Source organism: Balaenoptera borealis (genome assembly GCF_965194805.1).
Source record: "Balaenoptera borealis genome assembly, chromosome: 3".
Lineage (NCBI taxonomy): Eukaryota > Metazoa > Chordata > Mammalia > Artiodactyla > Balaenopteridae > Balaenoptera > Balaenoptera borealis.
In genome coordinates this window covers 123873273-123898922 of record NC_138866.1, presented here as the reverse complement: position 1 = coordinate 123898922, position 25650 = coordinate 123873273, and the positions used below count along the sequence as shown (strand labels likewise).

At 35.2% G+C, this 25650-nt stretch overlaps 1 protein-coding gene across 8 annotated transcripts in view; it reads right to left on the bottom strand.

Moving 5' to 3' along the window:
* SCAPER (S-phase cyclin A associated protein in the ER) overlaps nt 1–25650 on the bottom strand; it is a 487034-nt gene that overhangs the window by 233503 nt on the left and 227881 nt on the right. For all 8 annotated transcript variants that reach the window (XM_082386958.1, XM_082386962.1, XM_082386961.1 and 5 more), the window contains one exon: nt 2392–2457. In XM_082386958.1, the coding sequence (XP_082243084.1) occupies nt 2392–2457 (66 nt within the window). The remainder of the gene's footprint in view (nt 1–2391; nt 2458–25650) is intronic.

Here is a 25650-nt window from a genome sequence, read left to right as displayed (position 1 = left end):
CTGGCAATGTAGTTTTTTTTGTAAATGCTTCCATGGGTTTTTGGTTTTCTTTATTAGTTATCTGGTTTCTATGTTAAAATTTGAAGATATTGAAAAATTATGCTCTATTGCTACTGCCATTTTTCTAGACTTATAATTTAAAAGAATAGCCTGGTTGCCCTGTGGTGAAGAGACTGTAGTAAGCAAGGGCAGAGCAGTGTAGAACTAATTAGGAAGCTGCTACAATAATCCAGATGAGAGACAATGGTAGGTTAGACTAGACTAGTTACTATGGAGGTAATGAATAGTGGTCAGATTCTGAATATATTTTACAGATAGAGCCAAGAGAATTTTTTTGATGGACTGAAAGTAGAGTGTGAGAAAAAGGATGACTCTAAAGATTTTAGATGACTTAATTTAAGGATGGGCTTGCCATCCTTAAATTAAGGATGAGCAAAAATATGAGGGGTAAGGTATGGGAGCAAATTTCAGGAGTTTAATTTTGCACATATTCACTTGAGGCATCCAAGTGAACAGAGAGACATCCAAGTGGAAATGCTAAATAGGAAGTTGGATATAGTATTCTGGAGTTCTGGGGACAGGTCTGGATTGGAGACATAAATTTAAAGTCCATCCAGATACTAGATGTTTAAAGTCATGAAACTAAATGAGATTACCAAGGGAGTAATTCTCTATTTGAACTCTCAGGACAAAGGCATGTTAATGTCAACGGTCAAAGAGACAAGAAACAACCAGGCAAAAGATACTGAAAAAGAGCATCTAGTCAAGTAAGAGGAGAATCCAGAGAAAGTTGTATAGTAGATTGTTACATTAAAGGTCCCCCTTGAAGTATATCTTGCCAGCCATGACTTACATAGTCACCTCAGACAGTGACTATGGACTTGGCAAAATGACTTGCCTTGGCGAATGGGACATAAACAAATGTGACACAAGCAGAGGCTTGATAAGGCCTGATATCCTCTATGAACACTGAAGCAAAAACCCTCAATAAAACAAGCAAAACAAATTCAACAGCATATTAAAAGGATTATACACCATGACCAAGTGATCTGTCATCCTCAAGGAGGCTGACCCAAGCTTCCTTATATGGCAGTCACAGGGGAGCAAGAAAGCAAAGTTGTGAGCAGAAGCCTCAAGACTTCTGGAGCCAAGGCTCAGGAGTCACATATTGCTTCTGCAGTAGACTGTGGATCAGAACAAGTCAAAAGGCCAGAACAAATTCAAGAGTAAGGAAAATAGAGTCCACTCCTTGATGGAGAGGTGGCAAAGTTATATTGCAAAGGGACGTGCCTCCAGGAATGGCTCAACAACTTCTGGCCATCTTTGCAAACACTATACCACATCATATATTAAATTTCATCAAATTTTGGATCTATTTCTAGACTGTTTTAAAAAATCTATTCCATTAATTTGTATTAGTATTCACATGCCAATACAAAACAATTTGGTGGCTAAATTAGGAGTTTGGGACCAGCAGATACAAACTACTATATATAAAATAGATAAACAACAAGGTCCTACTGTATAGCACAGGGAACTATATTCAATATCTTGTAATAAACTATAATGGAATAGAATTGGAAAAAAAATATATGTATAACTGGATCATTTTGTTGTACACCAGAAACTAACATAACATTGTAAATCAACTATAAATTAAAAAAATAAAGTACAACTTCAAGTGCTAGAACTTAATCATATACATAATGAATAAAAGATATCTTAACCGTAAACAAAAAAGTGGACATCCTAAGCTCCGGATTCACATTGCCTTTCAATAAGACTACACCAGTCTGTACCCCCATCAGCAGTATTATGTAAGTACCTTTCTCTCACTGCACCTCTACTGGCAGTCTATTTGAGAGAAGCAAAATGACGATGTTTTTGTTTACTTAGCTATTACACTCAGTAATTACACTGACACCCAATGGCGGAGTCTAAATCCTCATCTGTCAAGTGGCCCTTGCAACAATCTTGAATGAGATCTCCTCAGAGTAAGAACCAGTACAGCCTTGCCAGAACTTGTTTTGTTAGAATAGGGTTTCTTTACCTCAGCACTATTGATGTTTTGGATGTGGTAATACTTTGCTGTGGAGGCCTATCTTGTGCACTGAAGAATGGTTAACAGTATCCCCTGGCCTCTGCACGCTTGATGGCAGCTGCACCATTTTTCCAAGCTGTGATAACCAAAATATTATCACATACCCCCAGGCACAGACAAATGTCCTCTCGCAAAACCATCCCCAGTTGGATACCACTGTGTTAGAATAAAATTCTAGGCATCAGATACAAAGTCCATGACCACAGGCATACAATGATGGTTCAGATAAACTTTTGTTACAGGCAAAGACTGAAGAGACAAAGAACTAAAATGCATGATAAAATACTCACTTCGCTTTATAGGGTGAGTCTGAGCCAGAATTTTTTGTTTCCAATAAACTCTCGTATTCCTTGGCCCTAAAGAGAAAAGAGTTTTATCACTGTTACTTATTTTGCTGTTAATTTTTATAACAAAATAAAACTCTGGTTGTGTTTTTCCTCTCCCAGTACTAGGAACATTACTACACTAATTTTAACACTTAGATTTCTGAGATTGCATCTTTAAAATACTATGAATCTATCAAAAAAGACTGAAAAATACATATTTCCTCACAGGATATAAAACAGATTCATAAAAACACTTCTGAGTTTAGGGACTTGGTACAGAATGGTGCTATTTTTCAGAAATGTTAAAATCATGATAATTAAATTTAAAACCATACTAAGTTTCTACAAGGTGGTTGAGGTGCCTCAATATCTATGTATACCTCAAGAGGTATATAATGCAAAATTAAATACAGGTAAAGAATAGTCATTTAACTCTAGAAATAATTTTAAAAGGCAGTGGAAATGACTTGACCAGATACTCAAAGATCTGTTTTATTCTGCTTTTGTTATTTATACTGACTAAATACCAAAAGTCTGCAAAAATCTGAGATAACACTCTTCTGCCATTGTCCAACTAAGCTCCACCTTGCCTGTAACTGTAGGTGACAGCCATCAACAGGTCACCAAACTAAGCAGACATCACTACAGCAATCCATTAACAATGACTTAAATTTGTCAATTTCCCTTTTCAGAGGAAAAAGAGAAAAATACTAACTTAAATATTAACCATTCACCCAAAGGGTTCTAGTCTCAAATAATTAGTCCAGTGACCTATGAAAGAATTAGTCACAATGTACACCAATCCATACAGCAATGACAGGTGAAAAAATAAAAACTGTTTCATAAAAAACCTGAAAGATGCAAATTACAACATGCCTAATGAGAAAAAAGCAATCTAGCATAGGTTATGCTTGGGAATGAAGAAATAACTAAATTAGAATTAAACATTAAATTGTGTATTGTTTCAACCTACGTGTGCTCATTGCTATCAGCCAAAATATTAAGGCATATTGAAATGGGGAAATAACCACATTGTAGTTGCAAGTAATTGTGACCTCATATGAAAGGTGGGGAAAGTAACAATTCTGCAGGATTGAATATGTTCCAAGAGCTGTGCCAAGGAGCTACACATTCATTGTCTCATACAGTCTTACAAACTCAATATATATATTGTCCTCATTTTACAAAAAAAAAAAATTGAGGCTTAGGAAGATGCCAGTTATATCAAGACATATATTTATCTGAGGCTTCAAGTGGAAAAAACTGAATACATTCTCCCATTCATGCACACCTAACTAGAAAATTACTACCCAAAGAAATCCTAACTTTACCTGGAATGGTAGTTAACCACTTTTTCCTAACTTGAATCTCACCTTGATTCACTTTTAGCAATCAATTAAATATTTATTTCCAGAGCCCCTACTCTGTATAAACTAGAGTATGGGGGGATAATAAGAGTTATATATATATCAGGGATGGGGTATATATATATAGTGGGAATATTCAACGTATTTATTCTCAATAAGGAGGAGGAAGATACAGCATTAAAAGATACATAGTTCTACAAAGCTGAGTAAGTGACAGATGGGTACTGTCACAAGTGCTCATTTCCACCTAAGATGCTAGGGGGAGTTTCCTCAAGGAAATGGAAAGTGTGCCTGCTTGAAAGATAGGTAGCATCTGAATACACAAAAAGAAAATGCCATTAATAGGGTAGAGAAGTGAGCAAATAATGCTAGACATGGCGGGAAACACAAGTTGTGCTTAGGGAACAGTGCACAGATCCCTTTTGCTGGAGCGAAAGATTAAAATATAGGAATTATGAGAGATAAAGCTGAAAAGAATTATTTCAGAAACTCTATTATTATTAAATTATGATTATTTACTCTTTAAGATAATGACCCACTTTATTAATATTTTAAATTTATTAGTGTTGTGTTGTATACTGCATTCCCTCACTTTTAGTCTCCTTGTCATCGTGGTTGTACTCTTTCTTAGCCATAATGTGGGATATTTATTTACTCCGTTTTATTTTTTGTTAGCATTTTTACAGGCTAACTTTTGTTAGCTTTTCAGAGTTTACCAATATTCTCCAAGAATTAGATCTTATCAACTTCTATTTAATTTCCATTTTTATCTTTATGAAGATATAGTACATTGTAAGTGCCATATGTATATTTGTTAAATAAAAATAAATAAATACATCTATCCTATTTCCCATGAAGAAGATATGAATATTGTTCTAATCCTTGAGTTGTTTAGACCACTACTACTTCAACTGATAAAATAATTTAAGGCTAAAATTTCATTCTGAGTAAAGTTTTGACCATACTCCGTAAGTTTCATGTTCTCATTGTCACAAATTTCAAACAGTTTGTATTTCCATTTTGTCTTACTCCTAAAAACTCTTAATTCAAATAATGTTTTCTGGTCCACTCCCACCCCTTGGTTCCGAAGTGTTAATTTTTTTGTCTTTATAATTCTTTTTTTTCATTTTTGGGTCAGCTTTATTGAGGTATAATTTACAAACAATAAAAACTTTAAATTGTAAGGGTATAATTTGATGAGTTTTCACAGTTGTGCCTACCAACATAAGTGAAACCACAATCATGATATAAAGCATTTCCACCACCCCACAAAATTTTCTCATGTTTTTTGGTAATAATTCTCTTCCCTCTGCCCCCACCTTCTTGTTCCTAGGAATAATCCATCTACTTTTTCCCAGTATAGATTTCTGAATATCAAATTACTACAATCATACATACTTTCTTGTGTCTAGATTAATTCATTTAGAATAAATCTCGAGATTCTTTCATAATCAAATATATTATTAGTTAATTCCTTTTCACTGCTTTGCAGTATTCTATTGTTTGGACACCACAATTTATCCATCTCCAGTTCGATATTTTACTTCTTTCCAATCTGGGGCTACTACCTACTCTAAACATTTGTAGACAAGTCACTGCATGGGCAGATGTCTTAATTTCTTTTGGATAAATACCTAGGAATGGGGTTGCTGAGCGATCTGATAAGCATGTGCTTAACCTTAAAATACAAAAATGTTTACCAAACAGGTCATTCCAATTTGTACTTCTACCAGCAAAGTATGAGAGTTCCAGTTGCTTTAATCCTTGAAGAGTGCCTTGCTTAATTTCTTTATATCTGTGAAGTTCGCATATTTCCTTTTGACTTCTAACTTCATTTCCTTGTGGTTAGAGAAGATATCTTGCATGATTTCAATATTTTAAAATTTATGGAATCTTGTTTTGTGGTCTAATGTATGATCAGTGCTGAAGAGTATTTCATGTACACTCGAGCAGAATATGTATTCTGCTGTTTTGGGGTAGAATGTTCTCTATCCATCTGTTAGGTTTAGTTAGTTGATGTTGTTCACGACTTTTATTTCCTTGTTGATCCCCAGACTGGTTGTCCTATCCATTATTAAAAGTGGGGTATGAAGTATCCAACTATTACTGGTGAACTGTCTATTTCTCCGCTCAATTCTGTCAGTTTTTCCTTCATATATTTTGTGACTTTCTCAGGTGCATATATGTTTGTAATTGTTATGTATTTTTGATGGATTCATCCTTTCATCACTACATAATATCCTTCTCTCTTTATTGTACAATTTTGGTCTTAAAGTCTATGTTGCATGATAGCAATATAGTTACTTCAGCTATATTATCTTGCAGAGGGTACTCTTTGCATGAAATATTTCTATCCTTTCACATTAAACCACTTGGGTTCTTATATTTGAAGTGAGTCCCTTGTAGACAGCATATAGTTGAATTATTTTTAAAAATTCATTCTGCCAATCTGTTTCTTTTACTGGAGTCTTTAATGCATCTATATTTAATGCGATTACTGATAAGGACAGATTTACTTCTGCCATTTTGCATTTTCTGTATATCTCTTTTGTCCCCCAATTCCTTCATTACTGCTTTATTTTGTGCTAAATATTTTCTAGTGTACCATTTCCATTCCCTTCTCATTTCTTCAAGTATATGTATATACTTATTTATTTATCTGTTGTTTTCTTAGCAGTTGTCCTGAATTATAATTAACATCTTAATTCATAACAATCTAGTTAGAATCAATACCGACTTAGTTTCAGTAGTATACAAAAATGTTCCTATATAGCATTTACCTCTTTTATGCTATTATTATAAGTCATTTCTTTATACATTGTGTGTGCCCATCAACATAGGTTTATAATTATTGTTTTGTCTAGTTCTCTTTTAAATCAAATAGGAAAAATGAGGAGATACAAAAATACTACATTTCCACTGATTTATATATATATAGTTACTTCTACAGTGTTCTTTATTTCTTTGTGTGGATTCAAGTTACTGTCTACTGTGTTTTTATCGCAGACTGAAGATTTCCGTTAGAGCTTTTTGAAGTGCAGGTCTACTAGTGACAATCTCTCAGCTTTTGTTTATCATGGAATGTATTAATTTCTCCTTCATTTCTGAAGTTTTGCCAGATATAGAATTCTTGGTTGACAATTTGTTCTGCTTTTGTGTTTTTCTACCAGGAAACTGAATATGTTTATCCTACTGCCTTCTGACCCCTATAGTTTCTGATGAGAAATAAACTATTATTATATTGAGGATGTTTTACATATGAAGAATTGCTTCTCTTTTGATGCTTTCAAGATTCTCTTTATCTTCCAATGTTTGATTATAATGTGTCATAACGTGGATCTCTGCATTTCTCCTACTTAGAGTTTGTTGAACTTCCTGGATCTGCAGATCATATCCTTCATTAAATTCGGAAAACTTTCAGCCATCATTTCTTCAAATGTTCTCTGCCCTTTTCTCTCTCTACTCTTCTCTGGGACTCCCCTTATGTATATGTTGGTATGCTGGATGGTGTCCCACAGGTTTTTGAGACTGTATTCAAATTTTTCCCCATTCTTTTTTCTTTCTCTTCTGTGGAGTGTATAATCTCAATTGAAAATCTTCAAGTTCACTGATTCTTTCTTCTATCTGCTCAAATAAGCTGCTGAACCCTTCAAGTAATTTTTTCCACTTCAATTACTGTACTTTTCAGCTACAAACTTTCTATTAGTTCTTTTAAAATTTTTATCTCATTATTAACATTATCCAGTTGGTTACATATCATTCACATGGTTTCCTTTAGTTCTCTGAGTATATTTAGAAAATTTTAAAATCTTTGTCTAGTAAGGCCAATATCTGGGCTTCCCCAGGGACACTTTCTATTAATTTTTTTCCCAGTGTATGGGCCAATTTTCTTTTTTTTTTGCATGCCTTGCAACTTTTTCTTGAAAACAAGACACTTTAAATATTATAATGTGGCAACTCTGGAAATCAGATTCTCCTTCCTCTCAGGTTTTGTTTTTGCTACTTGATGTACTTGTTTGTACATTTGTTTAGTGAGTTTTCTGAACTAATTTTCTAAAGTTTATATTCCTTGTCATTATGGCCCCTAAAGTCTCTAGAGGTTCTATTACTTTAGCAATCAATTAGTGATTCAAGAGATTTCTTTAAACACCACAAACAATAACATCAAAAGTCCTAATCTAGTCTTGGCAGATGGGCTCTGTGTGTGTGTTGGGGCAAGCCAACAAGACTCAGTTAGGCAGATTAAAACTCTACCTTAGCTCTCACTTCCTGCTTGCATAAAAGACTAATGGTCAGGACCTTCTTGGGTCTTTTCTGATCATGTACCCATCCCTGGGCATGCATATAGTCTTCTAGATTTCTCAGAGTATGTGGGAGGTTTTCAAAGCCCTTGTTCCCCAAGGCATCTCAATCCTCAGCCTTTCCCTGCAAATTTTTTGATTAGTTAATTATTTACACTAATTGTATACCCTTGCACTGGGCACCACCAACTAATACATTTGCTTTTAAATTGTTTTTGACAATCACCCCCAGGTAGCCTCCTCAGCTCTGGGAGAATCCTGAGTTAGGTAAAAGAAAGACAAACCCTTAGAACTAACCTTTCAGAGAGCCATCAGTCAGGTTAAAACAACTACAGTTCTTTGAGTACAAGGTTTGTTCTGCTCCCTCCAGTACTAAGTACCTGTAACAGGGATGCTGGGAAGTTGAGACATGATCAGGGTAAGTTAAAACACCACTAGCCTCTTTTTTTAAACTGAAGTATAGTTAATTTACAATGTTGTATTAGTTTCAAGTGTACAGCAAAGTGATTCAGTGATATATATATAGATTTTTTTTTTCAGATTCTTTTCCATTATAGGTTATTACAAGATATTGAGTATAATTCCCTGTGCTATACAGTAGATCCTTGTTGTTTATCTATTTTATAATATATAGTAGTGTGTATATGTTAATCCTAAACTCCTAATCTATCCCCAGTCCCCCACTATCCCCTTTGGTAACCATATGTTTCTTTTCTATGTCTGTGAATCCATTTCTGTTTCATAAATAAGTTTGTATCATTTGTATCATTTTTTAGATTCTACATATAAGTGATATTATATGATACTTGTCTTTCCCTGTCTGACTTATGTCACTTAGTATGATAAACTCTAGGTCCATTTATGTTGCTGCAAATGGCATTATTTCATTCTTTCTTAAGGCTGAGTAGTACTCCATTATACATACACCACATCTTCTTTATCCACTCATTTGTCAATGGACATTTAGGTTGTATTGTGGGGTATTCCTCTGTGGGTTAATCCTATATGGAACTCTCTGCGCTTCCTGGACTTGGGTGACTATTTCCTTTCCCAGGTTAAGGAAGTTTTCAGCTATTACCTCTTCAAATATTTTCTTAGGCCCTTTCTCGCTCTCTTATCCTTCTGGAATCCCTATAACGTGAATATTAGCATGCTTGATGTTGTCCCAGAGGTCTCTTAAACTGTCCTCATTTCTTTTCATTCTTTTTCTGTTCAGTGGCAGTGATTTCCACTACTCTGTCTTCAGCTCACCGATTTGTTCTTCTGCCTTGTTTAGTCTACTATTGATTCCTTCTAGTGTATTTTTCATTTCAGTTATTGTATTCTTCAATTTTGTTTGGTTGTTCTTTATATTTTTTAATTCTTTGTTAAAAACTTCTAATTTCTTGCTCTGTGCATCCATTCTCTTCCCAAGTTCTTTGATCATCTTTATGATCACTACTCTGAACTCTTTCTAGGGTCGACTGCCTATATCTACATCACTTAGTTCTTCTTCTGGGGTTTTATCTTGTTCCTTCGTCTGAAACATATTCCTCTGTTGCCTCATTTTGTCTAAACTGCTACTTGTATTTTCCTGTATGTGGTAGGTTGGTTAAGTTTCTCAACCTTGGAGAAGTGGCTCTCTGTAGGAGATGTCCTATGCATCCCAGCAGTGCACATCCCTCTCATCACCCAAGAGCCAGGGGCCAGCTGGTCCCAGGGTAGTGTCTAGTCTGGATTTGTGGACTCGGTCTGCAGGCTGTGGGACTGTAGTTTTCTTGCTTCTGGTGTCTGCCCTCTGGTGGGTGAGGCTGGTCTAAAGGTTTGGGTAGGGTTCCTGGCAGGAGGGGCCAGTGCCTGCCCCCCTGGTGGGTAGAGCTGGGTCTTGGGCCTCTGATGGACAGGGCCATGCTAGGGGCATGTCTAGAGGTGGCTGTGGGCTCAGAGAGTCTTTAGGCAGACTGCTTGTAGATGGACACAGACCCACCCAGTTTGTTGTTTGGCCTGAGGTGTGTTGTTTGGTACTTGAGCCTACAGGCTGTTGGGTGGGGCCAGGTCTTGATGCCAAAATGTCAGACTCCAGGAGAGTTCTTGCAGATGAATGCTCCCCACTGTGTCCGCCACCAGTGTCTCCATCCCCAGGGTGGGCCATTGCCACCCCTCACCTCCACAGGAGACCCTCCAAGACTAGCAGGTAGGTCTGGCCCAGGCTTCTATCAAATTACTGCTTTTGCCCTTGGTCCTGGTATGAGTGAGATTTTGTGTGTGCTCTTTAAGAGTAAAGTCTCTATTTCCCCCAATCCTGTGGAGCTCCTGCAATCAAGCCCCGCTGGCTTTCAAAGCCAAATACTCTGAGGGCTCCTCTCCCTGGTGCTGGACCCCTGGACGGGGGTGCCTAATGTGGGGCTCAGAGCTCTCACTCCTGTGGGAGAACCTCTGCAAATATAATTATTCTCCAGTTTGTGGGTCGCCCACCTGGGAGATATGGAATTTGATTATATTTCAAGTCTGCCCCTCCTATAGGTCTAGTTGTGGTTCCATCCTTATATCTTTAGTTGTAGAGGATCTTTTCTGGTAGGTTTCAGTCTTTTTCAATGATGTTTGTTCTGCAGATAGTTGTGATTTTGGTGTGCTCATGAGAGGGGGTGAGCTTGGGGTCCTTCTACTCTGCCATGTTAGCCACTCTCTTGCCTCTCTTAACAAGGTTCATCTGATTTTTCTTAATTGCCTTTTCCCCCAGTAGCAGTAAGCCTTTGATCATTTCCTGAGTTCAAAAAAAGTTGATTCTGACAGTTTTTGCCAGTTGACTCATTATTTTTATGGCAATATGGACTTTTAGAGTTCCCTACCCTACCTTTTTATTCACATCATTCAGGATTTTTTAAATTTTAAATAAGAGACCTTAATTCATATTTACATTACAATTGATGTGTTTAGCATTATTTCTGCCATTTTATTTTTTAAACCAGCTTTGAGATATAATTCAAATACCATATAATTCACCCATCTAAATGTGTAATTCAACATTTTTAATATATTCGTAAGGTTGTATAGCCAATCATCACATTCTAACTTCAGAAGATTTTTATTTTCCCTGAGTAAAATCCAGTAACCTTTAGTACTCAATCCCAGTTTCTCTCCTCCTGCTCACATCCCCAAGCAACACTAATCTGCTTTTTATCTCTATAAAATTTTTTATCCTGGACATTTCATATAAATGGAATCATAAGATACATGGCCTTTTTCTGACTGGCTTCTTTCACTTACCATAGTGTTTTCAACTTTCATCCACATTGCAGCACATGTCAGTATTCATTCCTTTTCATTCCTAAATACTATTTCATTGCATGGATATATCAAATTTTGCTTACCTATTCAACAGTTGATGAACATTTGGGTTGCTTCCACTTTTGGCTCTTATGAATAATGATGCTATGAACATACTGTACAAGTTTTATTTGACCATATTTTCAATTCTCTTGGGTATAAATCTAGGCATGGAGTTACTAGGTCATACAGTAATTCTGTGTTTAACTTTTTGGGGAACTAACAAACTGTTTTCCAAAGTAGACAGACCATTTTATATGCCCAACAATAAGGTATAAAGATTCTAATTTCTCCACATCCTTGTTACTGTCTGTCTATTGAATATAGCCATCCTAGTTGGTGTGAAGTGGAATCTCACTAGGGATTTGATTTCCCTGATGACTAATGATGTTGAGCATCTTTTCATGGTCATACTGGCCATTTGTATACCTTGTTAAAGAAATGTCTACTCAGATCCTTTGCCCATTCATTATTGGTCAGTCTACCAAGGCAAAAGAAATAAAAGCAAAAACAAACAAATGGGACCTAATCAAACTCAAAAGCATTTGCATATCAACAAAATGAAAAGACAACCTACTGAATGGGAGAAAATACTTGCAAATGATGTGACTGACAAGGGGTTAATATCCAAAATATACAATCAGCTCATACAACTCCGTATCAAAAAAACACACAACCCAATCAAAAAATAGGCAGATGACCTAAATAGACATTTTTCCAAAGAAGACATACAAATGGCCAACAGGCACATGAAAAGATGCTCAACATTGCTAATTATTAGAGAAATGCAAATCACAACCATAATGAGGTATCACCTCACACTGGTCAGAATGGCTAACATCAAAAAGTCTACAAAAAGTAAATGCTGGAGAGGTTATGGAGAATACCGCTGGTGGGAATGTAAAGTGGTGCAGCCCCTATGGAAAACAGTATGGAGGTTCCTTATAAAACAAAAAATGGAGATACCATATGATCCAGCAATCCTACTCCTGGGTATATATACAGAAAAAACAAAAACTGTACGTTGAAAAGATACATGCACCGCAATGTTCACAGCAGCACTATTTAGAAAAGCCAAGACATGGAAGCTACTCAAGTGCCCATCAGTGGATGATTGCCTTAAGAAGATGTGAGATATACATATATATGTATATAGACATACACATACAGACACACACACACACACACACACATGCAATGGAATATTACTCAGCCACAAAAAAGAACAAAACATTGCCATTAGCAGCAACATGAATGGACCTAGAGAATATGCTTAGTGAAATAAGTCAAACAGAGAATGACAAATACTATATGATATCACTTATATGAGGTATCTAAAAAACAATACAAATAAATCTATATACAAAACAGACTCACAGACACAGAAAACAAACTATGCTCACCAAAGAGGACAGGGAAGTGGGAGTGAGAGACAAATTAGGAGTGTTTGATTAACAGATACAAACTACTATACATAAAATAGATAACTAACAAGAATTTACTATATAGCACAGGGAATTATACCCAATATCTATAATAATCTATAATGGAATATAGTCTGCAGAAAAAAACCCAAAAACAAATCAATATGCTGTACACCTGAAACTAACACAATATTGTAAATCAACTACACTTCAATAACAAAAAAATTACTCTAAGCATTAAACACACAGTATATAAAAAGAATGACATGGTAACTATTCTTATTAAGAGTTTACAGTGAGGAGAATAAATAAAAATTTTTAAAAATAAATAAGGTAATATCTGAGAATAAGATATCCTATAAAGAGAATAGAGTAATTAATATACAGTGGCTGATTATATGTATGTGTGTCAAGGAGTTGAAGGATTTATAGAGCACAATGAAGGAAGGCCTCTGAGAAGTAAGTCTTTAAGCAGAAACCTGAATCAAGTGAAAGAGCCAGTCACAGGGAAATCTCGGGGAATTTCAGGCTGGCTAGAGGGAACATCAAGTGCCAATACACTAGGGAATATCCAAGGAACAGAATGGCAGCAATGGTAAAACGAATACAGAATTATGCTTATTATATAAACATGCTACTCCATTAAAAATGCTTTCTTGAAATTCATCAATGATCTCCAGTATTACCAAACACAATGGCTTTTTCTCTGTATTCATTCTCCTTGAGCTTTCTGACTATATTTCACATCTCACTATCAATGCCTTTTTCATGCCCTCATCTCCTTTCACTTCCATTTAACAATTATCTATTGTTACTATTGCAATTTTAATATTATAATAATGAATGCTAAATATATAATTTTAACTTTTAGTCCAAATTTCAAACTCCTGAAGCTCTTCACTTGGAAGCTCAACCTTCACCTTGTTCTCTATATCTTTAAAACCAAAATCATTCTTAAAATTGTACATCCACTTACCTATATTTTTCAATAGTACTTTGGACTAATATTTCAAAATTATTTTCTATTCTTCACTTTCTTTTCTCAATATTATTATCAAATCATTAATCTTAGATTAAAACATTTCTTGATTGCTTTCTTTAAATTTATTGTACTATATACACTGTAATGTCAGCCCTATCACTTCATGCCTGAATTAGTAAAATAATCTCTTATGCACCCAAGTTCTCAACTTTCTAATCCTACCTGTATAGCACAGGTGACAAATCTTCCCAAGTCATTAATTTCCTGATGTTATTCCCTTGGTTATCTATGGTAGTTCTTTCCCAAAAGATATAGTCAATCTTCTAACTAGCATTCAAGGCTCTCCATAATTTGACCCTTTGCTACTTATTCAACTTTATATTCTCTGACATATCAACTGCATTTTATAAATTTGGATTTGCACAGTCCATTATCGAGACATTTTCACCAGTTAGGATACTGCTAGCAGGAAGCAGTACAGCTTAATACCTGCACAGATTAATGCAGAAGGCAAGAAATAGGAGGAAATTATTACTTTTACAAAAATAAACTTCAACTGAAAAGAATAACTAGGCATTTAACAGGCTTACGAATGTGGACACTCTCTACCAGTTCCTCTGGGATATCACTTGGAGAGCTGAAACCTACTTGCTGTATGCTCAGCCACATCATCTCTGTGCCCCTATTTCTTTTCTTTCCCCCAAGTTTACTGAGATATGATCAACATACAGCATGGTATAAGTTTAAGGTGTACAAAGTGATGATTTGATACACATATATACTGTGAAATGATTACCAAAATAAAATTAATTAACACCTCCATCACCTCACATAATTACCATTTTGTGTGTGTGGTGAAAATATTTAAGATCTACTTCCTTAGCAACTTTCAAGTATTAAAATATAGCATTGTTAACTATAGTCACCAGCCTGCACATTAGATTTCCAAAACTTGTTCATCTCATAAGTGTAAGTTTCTTCCCTTTGACCAACATCTCCCCATTTCCCCCACCCCTGAGCCCCTGGTTACCACTGTTCTAATCTCTATTTATATGATTTTGACTTTTGTAGGTTCCATGTATAAGTGAGATCATATAGTATCTGTCTTTCCCTGTCTTACTACTACATAGTAAAATGCCTTTGGGGTTCCATACATGTTGTTGCAAAAAGGCATAATTTCGTTCTTTCTTACGGGTGCTCCCTATTGCAATCAAGGACATACATCAGCATACAGCTAGACGCTCTAAGGACAGCACCAACTTCTTCCTGCCTCCCTCTCTCACATAATCTATCTCAGATTTCTTTCTTGTATCTACCTACTCCTCCACATGTCTGTGCCAAACATTCTGGCATCTAATTTTGATCCTTACTGAACCACTGTCTAACTACTTTGTGTGAGGAAGTTTTTTTTTGTTTTTTTCTAAGTATGGCCTTTAGAAAGCCATTGTATTTTGTAAGCCTAAGTTTTCTGCAATTGTAAGATGAGGGAATACAACTACCTAATTTTTAAAGGTCTTTTCTAGCTCTAAGATTCCATGATTCTAAATTCTTATAAACAGTAGGTATAAAATTGTTAGGTAGGGACTTTCCTGGTGGCACAATGGTTAAGAATCTGCCTGCCAATGCAGGGGACACAGGTTCAAGCCCTGTTCTGGGAAGATCCCACATACTGCAGAGCAACTAAGCCCGTGTGCCACAACTACTGAGCCTGCGCTCTAGAGCCCACAAGCCACAACTACTGAAGCACACGCGCCTAGAGCCCGTGCTCCGCAACAAGAGAAGCCACCACAATGAGAAGCCTGCATGCTGCAACGAAGAGTAGCCCCCGCTCGCCACAACTAGAGAAAGCCTACATGCAGCAACGAAGACCCAACACATCCAAAATATAAATAAATAAATAAATAAATAAATTTATTTTAAAAATTGTTAGGTAGATTAAAAGTGGTTGCGAAAAAAAAAAAAAAAGTGGTTGCGAGCTTGCTAAAATGTAGATTCCTCACCTAAAACCAAGTTAATCAGAATCAACTGGCTGAAGCCCAAGAATCTATCTTTTAAATAGGATACCAAGTGATTCTGATGTAAGGGGTCAAAGACTACAGTTTGAAAATCATTGTCTTGTTTCATGATTTGATCTATATTAACAAAACAACATAAAACTTATCATTTATTGAGTTTTCTCTTAGATACTAGGCCAGTAGTTTCTAGAGTATGATGTGATGCCAGGGGGTCTCAGAGAATCTTTCAGAGGGACAAGGTAAAAACTCATTCATTCTCATTCTCTTACAAGCATACAATGGAGGTGAGACTACATGGCATGTGATATTACAACACAGAAGCAAATTTGAGAATCCAGCTCTATTTATTAAGCCAGACATTAAGAAAATTAACATGACTCTTCTTACTAAATTTTTTGCTTGTTTTGGAAAAGTTATTTTTCATAAAATTTTTTTCATTTTTAGACCCTTTGTTTTATAAATTTATGTATTATTGCTTTGGCTAGAACTCACAGAATTATGTTCAAGACCAAGGGGGATAGTCTTTTTGGTTTGCTTCTGGTTTTAAAGGGAGGCATTTAATGGTTCACTATAAAACTGGTTATAGTTAGTTGTTTTAAAATAGATATGCTTTAGTAAGCTGGACAAGCACCCTTATTTCTTTTATAGAAATTTAAGAACTCACTGTGAATATACCTAGTACTGAAGACTTAAGAAATAATATTCTTCAACTACTTTTTATACTATTACTCTGTAGCTCCCATTTCCAGATATGTAGACCCTCATATCATTTGTAAATCAAGTTCACTCACATGGTGCTTTACTTCCTTGTACTACCAGCATAATACAGCTTATCTGACTGTGAAATACAGATCTTTTAATCTATTCAAAGTAACTCAATACATATTATACTTAGTATGTACACTTTCAGAATGGAGCTTTGTTTTCAACCGCAGTAGATTTCCCCAGCTTAAATTTTTTGGTACCGTCTTTTTATTACTTGGATTTTGAGCCTTAAAGTTTTATGATTATAAATGACAAAGATTAACACAGTTTAGAAGCTGATTGGCTAAAAATAAACTAAATAAAAGGTATACTCATAACAATTATGATCGGTCAAGAGAGTGAATGTCAGGAGAAAGAATAAGTCATCGTGAATGGCTGAAGGAGGTGCGAAGCAGTGAAGAGAACCACTAGGACAATCAAGACCTTCTTCACTGTTCCTGCATTATTCCATAGTATTACAATGCAACCCATGCCCTGTGTAGGAGCAGTTCTCCCACAGGATGGAAGTAGGTGGATTGTGATTTTCCTCCTTTAAACAAAATCTAGTATTTGGCTTTGTTTCCCAGAAATCTGGGGAAGTCTTTATCCTGGTAGAAGTATAACTATGGAAGTCTTTATCCTGGAGGAAGCACAGTGACAGATGAAGCAGTGGGGACTAAGGAGCAGCTCAGATCTGCCTTAAACAACTTTAGTTCTATTTTTTTTTAATTGACATATAATTGGCATACAATGTTATATTAGTTACAGGTGACAACATAGTGATTTGACATTTATATAAATTACGAGATGATTACCCCAATAAGTCTAGTTACCACCTGTCACCATTTAAAGTTATTACAATATTATTGATTATATTCTGTATATTACATTCCCATGACTTATTTATTTTATAACTGGAAGTATCCCCTTCATCTGTATCTCCCTTCTCTCTTACCCCCTGCTCTCTGGCAACCACCAGTTTGTTCTCTGTATCTATAAATCTGTTTCTGTTTTGTCTTGTTAACTTTTGTTTTTTTAGGTTCCATATGTAAGTGAAATCATAAGGTATTTGTCTTTCTCTGTCTGACTGACTTCATTTAGCATACCATCCTCCAGGTCTATTCATGTTATCAAAAATGGCAAGATCTCATTCCTTTTTATGGGTGACTAATATTCCATTTTGTGTGTTTGTGTGTGTGTGTGTGTGTGTGTGTGTGTGTGTGTGTGTATTGCATCTTCTTTATCCATTCATCTGTTGATAGACAGTTAAGTTGCTTCCAAATCTTGGCTATTGTAAATAATGCTGCAGTGATCACAGGAGTCCATATATCTTTGTGAATTAGTTTTCCTTTTTGGGGGTAATTACCTAGAAGTGAAATTTCTGGATTGTATGGTAGTTCTATTTTTAATTTTTTGAGGAATCTCCATACTGTTTTCCATAATGGCTGCATCAATTTACATTCCCACCAATGGTGAACAAGGGTTTCTCTTTCTCCATGCCCTCCCCAACACTTGTTATGTCTTTTTGATAATAGCCATTTTAACAGGTATGAGGTGGTGTCTCATTGTGATTTTGATTTGCATTTCCCTGATGATTAGAGATGTTGAGTACTTTTTCATGTGCCTGTTGGCCATCTGTATGTCTTTGGAAAAATGTCTGTTCAGGTCCTCTGCCCATTTTCTAATCAAATTTTTCCTGTTTTTGGTATTTAGTTGTATGAGTTCTTCATATATTCTGAATATTAACCCCTTATCAGGTATATGATTTGCAAATATCTTCTCCAATTCAGTAGGGTGGCTTTTTGTTTTGTTGCTGGTTTCCTTCACTGTACAGAAGCTTTTAAGTTTAGTCCCATTTGCTTATTTTTGCTATTTTTTCCTTCGCCTGAGGACTCAGATCCACATATATGTATCACTAATACTGATGTCAAAGAGCTGACTGCCTATGTTTTCTTCTAGTAGTTTTATGGTTTCAGGTCTTACATTCAAGTCTGTAATCTATTCTGAGCTTATTTTTATATGTGGTATAAGATAGTGGTCCAGATTCTTTCTATTCCATCAAGTTGTCCAGTTTTCCCAACACCATTTATTGAAGAAACTGTCTTTTCCCATTGTATAACCTTGACTCCTTCGTTGTAGATTAACTGATCACATGTGCATGGGCTTATTCATGGGCTCTCTATTCTGTTCCATTGATCTGTATGTCTGTTCTTGTGCCAGTAACATACTGTTTGGATTACTATTGCTTCATAGTATGCAGTTGGCCCTCTGTGTCTATAGGTTCAACCTCCATGGATTCAACCAACCACAGACTGAAAATATTAGAAAAAAAGATTAGAAAAAATATTAGACAATATTAGACTGAAAATATTAGAAAGTTCCAAAAAGCTTAAATTCGCTGTGTGTCAGCAACTATTTACAAAGCATTTACAACTATTTACAGAGCATTTAAATTGTGTTAGGTATTATAAGTAAGTTAGAGACGATCTAAAGTACATGGGATGATGTGTATAGGTTATATGCAAATAGTATGCCATTTTTATATGGGGGACTTGAACATCCACATAGTTTGGTATCCACAGGGGGTCCTGAAACCAATCTCCTGCAGATACTGATGGACAACTGTAGTTTGAAGTCAGGAAGTATGATACCTGTAGATTTTTTCTTCCTTCCCAAGATTGCTTTGGCAAGTGTCCATTGCCAGATGAATGGATAAAGAAGATGTGGCACATATATACAAAGGAATATTACTTAGCCATAAAAAGAAACGAAATTGAGTTATTTGTAGTGAGGTGGATGGACCTAGAGTCTGTTATATAGAGTGAAGTAAGTCAGAAAGAGAAAAACAAATACCATATGCTAACACGTATATATGGAATCAAAAAAAAAAAAAGGTTCTGAAGAACCTAGGGGCAGGACAGGAATAAAGACACAGATGTAGAGAATGGACTTGAGGACATGGGGAGGGGGAAGGGTAAGCTGGGACGAAGTGAGAGAGTGGCATGGACTTATATATACTACCAAATGTAAAATAGATAGCTAGTGGGAAGCAGCTGCATAGTACAGGGAGATCAGCTTGGTGCTTTGTGACCACCTAGAGGGGTGGGATGGGGAGGGTGGGAGGGAGACGTGAGGGGGAGGAGATGTGGGGATGTATGTGTATGTATAGTTGATTCACTTTGTTGTAGAGCAGAAACTAGCACACCATTGTAAAGCAACTGTACTCCAATGGGTATGTTAAAAAAAAAAAAGATTGCTTTGGCTATTCAGGGTCTTTTGTGGTTCTATACAAATTTTAGGATAATTTGTTCCAGTTATATGGAATATGCTATTGGTATTTTGATAGGGATTACATTGGCTCTGCATATTGTTTTGGGTACTATGGCTATTTTAACAATATTAATTCTTCCAATCCATGAGCACAGTATAACTTTCCATTTATTTATATTATCTTTAAATTCTTTCATCAATGATGAATAGTTTTTATCTTCTTGCTTAAATTTATCCCCAGATATTTTATTCTTCTTGATACACCTGCAAATGGGATTGTTTTCTTAATTTCTCTTTCTGATTGATAGTTCATTATTAGTGTATACAAATGCAACAGATTTCTGTGTATTAATTTTGTATCCTGCAACTTCACTGAATTCATTTATTAGGTCTAACAGATTTTTGATGAAGTGTTTACAGTTTCCAATTCATAGTATCATATCATCTGCAAATAGTGATAGTTTTACTTCTTCCTTTCCAATTCGGATGCCTTTTATTTCTTTTTCTTGTCTGACTGCTATGGCTAGGAGTTTAAATAATATGTTAAATACCAGAGAGTGGGTATCTTTGTCTTGCTCCTGATCTTAGAGGAAAAGCTTTCACCTTTTTACTGTTGAAAGTGATGTCACTTGTGAATATGTCATATATAGGCTTTATTATGTTGAGGTACATTCTCCCTATGACCACTTTGTTGATAGTTTTGATCATAAATGTATGTTAAATTTTGTCAAATGCTTTTTCTGCATCTATTGTGGTTATTATATGGTTTTCATCCTTCATTTTGTTAATGTTTTGTATCACACTGATTGATTTGCAGGTGCTAAACAGTCCTCGCATTTGTGGAATAAATCCCACTTGATTACGGTGTATGATCCTTTTTATTGCTGAATTTGGTTTGCTAATATTTTGCTGAAGCTTTTTGCCTCTATGTTCATCAAGGATATTGGCCTCCAATTTTCTTATTTTGTAGAGTCTTTTTCTGGTTTTAGCATTAGGTGATACAGACCTCATAGAATGAGTTTGGAAGCCTTCCTTCCTCTTCAGGTTTTTGGAACAGTTTGAGAAGAACAGGTATTTACTCTTCTTTAAATATTTGGTAGAATTAATCTGTGAAGCTGTCTGGTCCTGTACTTTTGTATGCTGAAAGTTTTTTTTTTTTAATTACTGATACACTTTCATTACTAGTGATTGGTCTATTCAGATTTTCTATTTCTTCCTGATTCAGTGTTGGAAGATGGTATATTTAGGAATTGTATATATAGGAGTTTATCCATTTCTCCTAAATTGCACAATTGTTCATGTATAATTGTTTGCAGTAGCCTCTCTTTCATTTCTGATTGTATTTTTTTGTGCCCTCTCTTTTTATTGAAGAGTCTGGCTAAAGGTTTGGCAATTTTGTTTATCTTTGCAAAGAACCAGCTCTTAGTTTCACTGATCTTTTCTATTGTATTTTTCACCTCTATTACATTTATTTCTGTTCCGTTCTTTTTTTTTTAAACATCTTTATTGGAGTATAATTGCTTTACAATGTTGTGTTAGTTGCTGCTGTATAACAAAGTGAATCAGCTATATGTATACATATATTCCCATATCTCCTCCCTCTTGCGCCTCCCTCCCATCCTCCCTACCCCACCCCTCTAGGTGGACACAAAGCACTCAGCTGATCTCCCTGTGCTATGCGGCTCCTTCCCACTAGCTATCTATTTTACATTTGGTAGTGTATATATGTCCATGCCACACTCTCACTTCATCCCAGCTTACCCTTCACCCTCCCCATGTCCTCAAGTCCATTCTCTGCATCTGTGTCTTTATTCCTGTCCTGCCCCTAGGCTCTTCAGAACCATTTTCTTTTTTTTTTTGTTGGATTCCATATATATATGTTAGCATATGGTATTTTTTTTTCTCTTTCTGACTTACTTCACTCTCTGTATGACAGACTCTAGGTCCATCCACCTCACTACAAATAACTCAATTTCATTTCTTTTTATGGTTGAGTAATATTCCATTGTATATAAGTGCCACATCTTCTTTATCCATTCATCTGTCGATGGACATTACGTTGTTTCCATGTCCTGGCTATTGTAATTAGAGCTGCAATGAACATTGTGGTACATGACTCTTTGGGAATTATGGTTTTCTCAGGGTATATGCCCAGTAGTGGGATTGCTGGGTCATATGGTAGTTCTATTTTTAGCTTTTTAAGGAACCTCCATACTGTTCTCCATAGTGTAGGCCACTAACATCCTGATACCAAAATCAGGCAAAGATGTCACAAAAAATGAAATCTACAGGCCAATATCACTGATGAACATAGATGCAAAAATCCTCAACAAAATACTAGCAAACAGAATCCAAAAGCACATTAAAAGGATCATACACCATGATCAAGTGGGGTTTATCCCAGGAATGCAAGGATTCTTCAATATACACAAATCAATGTGATAAACCATATTAACAAACTAAAGGAGAAAAACCATATGATCATATCAATAGATGCAGAAAAAGCTTTCGACAAAATTCAACACCCATGTATGATAAAAAACCCTCCAGAAAGCGGGCATAGAGGGAACTTACCTCAACATAATAAAGGCCATATATGATAAACCCACAGCCAACATCGTTCTCAATGGTAAAAAACCATTTCCACTAAGATCAGAACAAGACAAGGCTGCCCACTCTCATCACTATTATTCAACATAGTTTTGGAAGTTTTAGCCACAGCAATCAGAGAAGAAAAAGAAATAAAAGGAATCCAAATCAGAAAAGAAGAATTAAAACTGTCACTGTTTGCAGATAACATGATACTATACAGAGAGAATCCTAAAGATGCTACCAGAAAACGACTAGAGCTAATCAATGAATTTGGTAGTAGCAGGATACAAAATTCATGCACAGAAATCTCTTGCATTCCTATACACTAATGATGAAAAATCTGAAAGAGAAATTAAGAAAACACTCCCATTTACCATTGCAACAAAAAGAATAAAATACCAAGGAATAAATCTGCTCTGATCTTTATTATTTCCTTCTTTCTACTAACTTTGGCCCTCATTTCTTCTTCTCTTTCTAGTTGCTCTAGGTGTAAGGTTAGATTATTTATTGGAGATTTTTCTTGTTTCTTGAAGTAGGTCTGTATCTCTATAAATTCCCTCTTAGAACTACTTTTGCTGCAACCCATAGGTTTTCAAAGGTTGTTTTTCCATTTTTATTTATCTCAAGGTATTGATATTTTTTTGACTTTCTCTTTGATTTCTTTGTTGACCCACTGATTAGTTAGTTTCATGTTGTTTAGTCTCCATATGTGTGGTTTTTGTTTTCAGTTTTCTTCTTGTAGTTGATTTCCAGTTTCATACCATTGTGGTCAGAAAATGTTTTAAATGATTTCAATCTTCTTAAATTCAATGAGACTTGTTTTGTGTCCTAGCATGTGATCCATCCTAGAGAATGTTCCATGTGCATTTGAGAAGAATGTAAATTCTGCAGTCTTGGGATGGAATGGCTATACATATCTGTTAAGTCTATCTGGTCTAATGTGTTGTTTAAGGCCAGTGCCCCCTTACTGATTTTCTGTTTTGATGACCTATCCATTGCTAAATTGGGGTACTGAAGTCATATGCTATTAATGTATTGCTATCAATCTGTTTTTTACATCTATTAATACTTGCTTTATATATTTAATATAGGTGCTCCTATGTTGGGTGCATAAATATTTACAGATGAATAGAGAACAGTGAGATGGTAGACTTAAAACAACCCCAGCAATAATTTCATTAAATGTAAATTGATTAAAAACTGCAAATAACAGACACTGTTACACCGGATAAAAAGGGAAGATTAAATCATATGACAATTATAGGAGCTGCTCAAAATATATAAAAAGACACAGTTGTAAGTTTAAAACTAAAAGAATTGGAAAAAATTTATCATGTAAATAATAAGTGGAAATGGTAATTATTAGCATTAGAAAAAGTGGACTTCAGCATAAGGGATAGTACCAGATATAAAGAAGGACACTTTATAATGGTAATGTGATCAATTTGTCAAGAAGATAAAATAATACTAAATTTGTATATATCTAGCAATAAAACTTCAAAATTTGAAGCAACACTGGAAAAAACTAACGTGAGAAATAGATAAATCCACAATTATATTTAGAAATGTTAATATTCTTCTTTATGTAACTGATACAAGATGAAATGGACAATACCAGAGATAAAATACAGATTTTAACAACACTATCAACCAAACACACCTAAGTGACACTACAGAAAACGCACTACCACAAGCAAAATATACATGTTTTTCAAGTAAACATGCAGCATTGACCAAGATAGACCAGATCAGATGCTGAAGATAAAAGTCTCAATAAATTTAAAGGAATTGAAATTGTGTGCAGTAGCATCTCTGACCACAGGAAAAAAAGGCAAAAAGATACATGAAAAGTTGCCAATTATTTGGAAATTAAGCAATACATTTCTAAGTAGCCAATGGGTCAGTGAAATTGAAAAATATTTTGAACTGAATGAAAATTAAGACACAATATCGAAAATACTGGAATACAGTTTAAGCAGGGCTTAGAGGAAATTTTATAGGTGTAATTTCAAATATTAGAAAAGAAGAGAGGTTTCAAGTCAGTAATCTAAGCTTCCACCTTAGGAATTTAGGAGAAAAGGCAAAATAAATATAAAGACAGGTAAAAAAAAGTACATAAATCAATAAAATAGAAAACAAAAAAGTAGAGAAAAATCAATGACTGCAAAAGTTCATTCTTGAAAAGATTAATAAAACTGATAAATTCCTGGACAGAGCGATCAAAGAAAAAAGAAAAAAAACAACAATTACAATTTTTAGGAATGAAAAAGTGTATGTCACTACAGATCCATACAGGCTTAATAAAATATGGGAATTTTTTTTAAACTAGTTTTTAGAGCAGATTTAGGATCACAGTAAAATTGAAAGTTACAGAGATTTCCTATACACCTACTGCCCTGAACATGCATAGCCTCTTGCATGATCAGTGATGATGGCCATTCTGACCAGTGTGAGGTGATACCTCACTGTAGTTTTGATTTGCATTTCTCTAATAATTAGCGATGTTGAGCATCTTTTCATGTGTGTATTGGCCATCTGTATTTCTTCTTTGGAGAAACGTCTATTTAGGTCTTCTGCCCATTTTTCGACTGAGTTGTTTTTTTTTTCTTATTGAGTTGTATGAGCTGTTTGTATATTTTAGAAGTTAAGCCCTTGTTGGTAGCATCCATATGGAAAAATAAACTTGGACCAATGCTTCCTATCATACCCACTAATTTATTTGAGATGGATCATAAATCTAAATGCCAAAGCTAAAATTACAAGGCTTCTAGAAAAAAAATATGGAGGCTTTTTAACCTCTGGTCAGACAAAAACCTCTTAGACAGAACCCAGAAAGTACAAGAACAAAAAAGAACATATTGGTAAAATAGACTTCGTCACAATTTTAAAACTTTTGCTTATTAAAAGCTATCATTAACAAAATGTATAGGCAAGCTCCAGATTCAGAAAAAAATTCATAAGACACATATCTGACAAAGAACGTGTAGCTAGAATATATTAACAACTCAAAAATAAAGTGACAAACAACTTTTAACATGTGCAAAAACCTTCAACAGACACATCATAAAGGAAGATATGAATGGTTAAAAAGCACATGGAAAGATACTCAATACATATCATTAGTCACTAGGAAAATACAAATCAGAATCACAATGAGATACCACTATGCTCACACTGGAATTAGGTTAGAATTTTAAAAACTCACAATACCAAGTACTGACA